Source organism: Passer domesticus, chromosome 2, assembly GCF_036417665.1.
Source record: "Passer domesticus isolate bPasDom1 chromosome 2, bPasDom1.hap1, whole genome shotgun sequence".
Lineage (NCBI taxonomy): Eukaryota > Metazoa > Chordata > Aves > Passeriformes > Passeridae > Passer > Passer domesticus.
In genome coordinates, this window is record NC_087475.1 from 9,303,329 (window position 1) to 9,309,540 (window position 6,212).

The 6,212-nt window shown below is 47.7% G+C and overlaps 1 protein-coding gene across 2 annotated transcripts; it reads right to left on the reverse strand.

Annotated features, from left to right (window-relative positions):
- Nucleotides 1-786: 786 nt before the first annotated feature.
- On the reverse strand, nucleotides 787-3,158 carry LOC135293336 (uncharacterized). 2 transcript variants are annotated; one of them, XM_064407365.1, is made up of 5 exons: nucleotides 3,011-3,158; nucleotides 2,468-2,611; nucleotides 2,001-2,039; nucleotides 1,168-1,512; nucleotides 787-1,015 (listed from the first exon to the last, which is right to left on the reverse strand). In XM_064407365.1, exons 2-5 carry the CDS (start codon nucleotides 2,606-2,608, stop codon nucleotides 989-991), a joined length of 552 nt encoding a protein of 183 aa, XP_064263435.1. In that variant the 5' UTR covers nucleotides 2,609-2,611; nucleotides 3,011-3,158; the 3' UTR covers nucleotides 787-988. The 2 variants fall into 2 exon arrangements, with proteins under 2 accessions (XP_064263435.1, XP_064263434.1); XM_064407364.1 differs by lacking the exon at nucleotides 3,011-3,158 and adding an exon at nucleotides 2,845-2,949.
- Between the last annotated feature and the right edge of the window lie 3,054 nt (nucleotides 3,159-6,212).

Genomic DNA, 6,212 nt, shown 5'->3' on the forward strand with positions numbered 1-6,212 from the left:
CATGAGAAGCTATTAATACTTGATTGCCATGTTAGTTTAGTCCTAAAAGCATTTATTTGGAAATGACTTTTTTACTACTGATTCCTCCTCCTCCTTTCCCTCCTCCTCCTCCTCCTCCTCCTCCTCCTCCTCCTCCTCCTCATTGTCCCTCACAGTTCTTTCCTCCCTCCTCAGTCCTCCTTGCAGCATTTTCTCTCTTCTCAGTCTTTCTCTGCAGCCCCACCTCTGCCGGGCTTGGACACCTGGGCCAAAGCCACAGCTCTGCCTGTGCCAAGAGGGACTTCTCAGCAGCCTGGGAGACACAGGCAGTGCTCCCACTTTGGAAGGGGAGTGCACAGGGAAAAGCAGGAGCTCTGTGTGCACAAGGCTGTGTCCCAGCACCCATCAAACTGTGTCCCGAGGTGGCTGAGGCTTCAGCTGTGGGTCAAGATCTGATGATCAGAAATAGGTGACACAATGGCCTCTGCAGGCTTTTGGGTGTTCCACTTTATGGAACAACCATCCTATAAAGAACAGCTTGAGGAAAAGACCCTATAAGGGAACTGCTGATTTCAGTAGAATCTTTTGAAGCAATTTCAGAGGTATTCCAAGGCATGGGAAAGGATGCTGGGAGGAGGAGACAGCAAGAACCCCAGGATGAGAGAAGACAGGGAGGTGCCAAGTGTCTAAGCACAAGTGTGACCACTGCAAACATCCGTGGGAGCACAAACTTCATCCCTGTGTTACAAAGGGGAGGTGGGAGCCATCCCCCAACACAGTCTTGGCTAGACCCTCACAGACATAGGATTTCTCAAAGCAAATCAACAATTTTATTAACAGATGGACAAGGGGGAAATGACTTCTGCATCTCCTGACAGGGGGAGCATCACAACTGGGACCATTTGCAGAGGCTGTGAAGGAAGCAGGAATTTGGACTCTGCCTCCTCATGTGGGAGAGGAGGAAGCACGGCACATTCTGTGGCTGCTGCTCTTCATGGCTGCAGTGGTATCAGCAGATCTTGCCCAGTGCCCAGCTCTGGTGGAAAAAGTGCACAGTTGTTGGTCTCAGGGTAGTCAGTGATGTTGTCCTTGCAGGTGCTCAGGACTTTGTAGGCGCTGCCAGCTCCCATGGCTGGATGCAGCTGTCAGAACGTTGTTTGTGGGAAGGCAAACAGTGGAGGTCCCTACCTTATCCAAGGGCTTGTCCTCCTCCATCTGCTCCTGGGCACTGCCAGTACCTGCTCTCTTCTGACTGGGCAGCCAGTAGATCCCAAAGAGCGTGAGGATCATTTCAACACAGTTCCAGAACCACCACTGCTGGCAGATTGAGTGGAGCACGCTTTCCTGAGTGGGTCTGCTCTGCTGCTGTATCATCCGCTCCATCTCCTGCAGCTTGGCCATCTCCTGGCTGCGCTGCTCCTCGTGCTGCCTCAGGAGCTCTTCCGTCACCTTCACTGCTGGGAGATCCACGTTCAGTGCGTATTGGAAGAGGCTGGCCACCATCAGGGCTTTGGTGATGCTTCCAGCCATGGCCTGGAGGAGGAGGGAGACAAGGGGCTCAACGGGGCTGGGTGATGGAGAGGTGGTGGCTGGGGCACTAGGGGTAGGAGATGGAGGACCCAGGGATGGGTGGGAAAGGGGGTGCAGGAGCCTGGAGGCAGGCAGGAGAAGGTTGGGGTACTCCTTGGGGGTGGGGGCATATCCCCACAGGCACTGGCTGTAGCTGGCAGCCCTGTGCCCCTCTGTGCCTGCCCTTCGCAAAACTATCTCCACAGCCCCTGCACCCCTTCCCCAGCTTTGAAAGTTCCCCTAGGTGCTGGTGCTTCTTGTCTGTCCCTCAACCCAGCCTTCCCCCAGCCTGCCCCACTCACTGCTGCCTCGAGCAGTGACATTGCCACATGGGGTATCTAGGGACGTGTCCCCCTCCGCTCAGGTCAGAGACACCAGAGCCCCACAGCAACACCCTGCCCAGCCAGCTGGAGTTTTGGATGGAACTGACATGGAGCCAGAGACTTTATTACCTTTGGAAGAAGGGGCAGCCACTCACGAACACTGCACAGCTGTGGTGAGGTTGTGCAGGGAGAAAATCAGAAGGGCCAAAGCCCAAACAGAACTTAATCTGGTTATATATTAACTGCTATGTAAGAGAATAAAAATGTTTCTATAAATTCATTAGCAACAAAGGGAGGGCTCAGAAGAATCTCCATCCTTTACTGGATGGGGGTGAAATATAGTGAGATAGAATGAGGAATAGACTGAGATATTTAATGCCTTCTTTGTCTCAGTCTTTAGGTAAGGCCAGTTGTTCTCCATGTACCCAGGTCCCTGAACTGGAAAACAGAGATGAGGAGCAGGCAGGAAACAACCCCTGGGCAGAGGCACTGTTAAACTCAACCCATGCTAGAGAATCACTGCCCTGCTATTCACAGGCTAACCAGGAGTTACCCCCAGCTGCCCAGTCACTTGGGTGATTTACAATCTTTCTCACCAGCCAAGTCATCTCTTGGTTGCACTGTTCCTCATGTTGTGTCAGAACATTTTCCGTGGCCTTCACTGCCTGGGCATCCGCCCTCAGCCCGTACTGGAGGATGGCCAGCACCAGCAGGATTTTGGTGATCTTTCCAGCCATGGCCTGGAGGAGGAGGAGGGAGAGAAGGGGCTCAGTGGGGTCGGGTAGCAGGGAGAGGGTGGATAGGGCAGCAGGGCCAGGAAGCACAGGGCCGTGGGACAGGGCACTCGCCCCAGTGGTAGCACTGTCCCCGCCCGAGGTGTTCCCCACAGCCCTTGTCCCCTGTCCCCAGCCCTGCTTGTGCTCCTGGCCTGGCCCTGGCTCAGCCCGGCCTTGCCCCTGCCTGCCGCCCTCACCGCTGCCTCAGCCGCACTGCGGTGCCGGCCCTGCAGCCAGCGGTGTCTGGGGACCTGTCCCCCTGATGTCACAGACACCGGGGGTTCCATGGCCACACCCTGCGTTGCCAGCTGGGCCCTGGATGGAACTCAGGTGGAATTCAGATAGAATCAGGGAGTTTATGACCTTTGAAGAAGGGGCAGCCAATCAGGAGCACTGCGCAGCTTTCATGGGATTGTGCAGGGGGAAAATCAGAACGGCCAAAGCCTAACTGGAAGTTAATTTGGCCCTAAAAGAGCCCTAAAAGATGATAAAAACTGTTTCCATAAGCACCTTAGTAACAAAAGGAGGGCTCAGGAGAATCTCCAGCCTTTAATGAATGGTGAGAAGCAGTGACAAAGGAGGAGAAGGAAGATCTGAAGTATTTAATATAAGGCCTGCTACACTACCCTGATCTCCTCCCAGGACAAGATGACCTTGCAGATGAGAGGGAGTTTGTGGGTCCTGATTCCCTGGAATTTAGTAAAGCCTTAGACACCATTTCACACAACATTCTCCTGGAGGTGGCTCATGGCTTGGATGGGTGTGCTCCTTGCTGGGTGAAACACTGGCTGTGGGGCCAGGCCCAGAGAGGGATGGGGAATGGAGCCACATCCAGCTGGGGACGGACACCAGGGGTGTTCCCAAGGGCTCAGCCTTGGGGCCAGTCCTGTTTTATGAGAATTCACAAAATCACCAGGTTGGAAGAGACCTTCAACATCGAGTCCAACCTGTGCCCTAACATCTCAACTAAAGTATGGAACCGAGTGACATATCCAATCTTTTTAAAAACACATCCAGGGATGATGACTCCACCACCTCCCTGGACAGGCCATTCCAGAGCAGCCACTGATGGAGCTGGGGATGTCTAACCTGGAGAAACAGGGACTTGGGACAGTCCTTGTCACTCCCTGCAATTAGCTACAAGGAGGCTTTAGGCAGGTGGGATGTGGTATCTTCTCCAAAGTAACAGCGACTGGACAAAATGAAATGGCTTCAAGTTGTGCTAGGGGAGGTTTAGATGGGATATCAGGAAAATTATCTTCACCAAAAGTGTTGTCAAGCATTAGAACAGGAAGAGCCTATGGAAAAGGCTGAGTCACCATCCCTGAAGGTAAATAAAATACATGTAGATATTTCGCTTAGGGACATAGTTTAGAGCTCGGCTTGGCAGTCCTGGGTTAACAGCTGGATCTTAGGGGTTTTTTCAACCTAAACAATTCTTTGAGTCTGTGATTTTATTGTAGCATTCTAATGTGATAACTAGGCTCAATGTAAATCTTTACTTGATTTTCATTTGACAACTCCAGTAATTTTCCATATATCTTCCTAAGTCAAAAAAACCCCAAACCATTGTGTGTCTTCTGTGTGGCTGCTGATTACTTTCAAAGTTGTTACTTCATCAACCAAAATTTGTCCAAACAAACTTTAAGTCTGTCAAATTAATCTTAAAGCTGTAGTATTGTCAGGATATGTGACAAATGAAAGAAAAATGCCCTCAGAAACAAATATGCTGCTGTGCACTGCTCTTCCATCTTCAATTTCACCCTGCTATACTTTATTTTTGGCTTGTGTTGTCAGAGTGCCTAAAACAACAGGTTTCAGCCCTCTGCTTGTAGCTTCCTAGATTGTACTGCACATAAGAAAGATTGAATATTTACTCCTGGAACAAAAGTTAACAAATCAGGTGGCTGGGACACAGATTCACAAATCAGAGAATCTCATCTCAGTTCTTGCCTTAGCCACTGGTCTGCTGTGTGCCTTCAGTGTCTGTGGCAACTTCTCAGTTACAGGGTAGGGAGAGTAGGATATGGTTTTCATCCTAAGGAGGAGATCTGCTGTGAGAGGCTGAAATCCTGAAAGAGTTAATGTAAACCTGAAAGAGTTCATGTCTCAAACACTGGGCAGAGGAGAAAAGGAATGTTACTATGCCAACAAGGTAAGGTGATGTTAGGATAGAGGATCTTGGAGGCAGGATACTGCTTTTTGGAGACCACCCTCCTTATCTTGGGTAACTATTTCTAAAACCAGATTTGGAGAGCATTGCAGTTGTGTTTCTGACAGGGGAATTGAAACTATGAGAAAACCCTGCTCTGTTCTGAAAAGTTTGAGAATAAGAAAATGTTTCTGCACAAGGACTGTTCTGTAAATAGCACAACTGAGGGGGCTGTGTGTGCACCCACCATCCACAGGAACTGCACCAGAGATGGTGCTGGAACCCTGGGTGGTGGCATGGATCCTTTACCTCTAATTTTCAGATCTTTCCTTCTTCATTTCTTCCTTTCCTTAAAACTTCAATGTGCTGCTGCTACCGGCTGTTCAATGGAGTTTGGCTCGATGATGCTGCAGGCTGTTCAGAAATTTTAAGTTGTTGCTGACATGGACTGTTCAACCCACCACGAGGTTTAAAAGCTTAAATTGCTGCTTCCATAGCTAAAGCTTTCTAATTTCTCGTTTGGCATTGTTTTGCCTTAGTTGAGTCCAGGGGTATCCTCAACATCAGCTGTCCCAGAGGAGGAAATCCAGGCCTGCCCTCTGCAGATTCAACATTTTGTTATCCCAGAGCAGGAGGCCTGGGATTTCCCTCACAGGATCTGACAGCTGCTCAGGTGAAAAATATTCTGAAATCTTGCTGTGATTTTATTATATTTTAATTTCCCATGATAAAGAGCAATAATATCTCTAAATTAAAAGTAAAATACTATTGAGACATATGAAAGCAATATTTTATTTTTTGCAAGTCAAACTAGGGCTTATTTGAATTCCTCTGACTTGGCATTGAGCTTTTTCAAATAAGATATAAATCTATCACTTTCAGTTGCATATTTAACTTTTTTAACATCACTGAGTAATGGCTGAAGCAACCAAAGAATGAGATGTCACACTTATAGTTTGTGTATTTATTGCAAGGAATGCAAAGATTGAAAATTAGAACTATAAATGAACTTTAAAAATTTATTTATAAATTTATAATGTAAATTTTATATTTTATATAAATTTTATTTATCATGTTTGTCAAACACATACACCCATCTGCAAACTGGCTGTTTAAAATTTCTGTGATACTGAATAAATGCAGCAACCCGTTTGAAAAATGAGACAAAGGTAAACAAAAGAACCAAGATCAAATAATAATTTTCACATCTTTTACAATTATTTAATTGCTACAGGATAATTCCTTTAGACATTGTTCTCTTCACCTCTTAGAGAATGCAGCACATTTTTTTCTGCTCACAGGCATAAGCTGAACCATTGCTGTTCTTTTTATTCTGTATAAGGGAGATGAATTAATATTTCTTCTTCAAGGAGAGTTCTGCATCCTATGGAGAAAGTCATCAGAATGATCAAA

Coding starts and splice junctions, on each gene's coding strand:
- LOC135293336 (XM_064407364.1), bottom strand. CDS start 2,934: ATGGAACCCCCGGTGTCTGTGACATCAGGGGGACAGGTCCCCAGACAC. Junction 2,612..2,844: donor GCAGTGCGGCTGAGGCAGCG/GTGAGGGCGGCA, acceptor CTCCTCCTCCAG/GCCATGGCTGGAAAGATCAC. Junction 2,040..2,467: donor ACCAAGAGATGACTTGGCTG/GTGAGAAAGATT, acceptor ACCTCACCACAG/CTGTGCAGTGTTCGTGAGTG.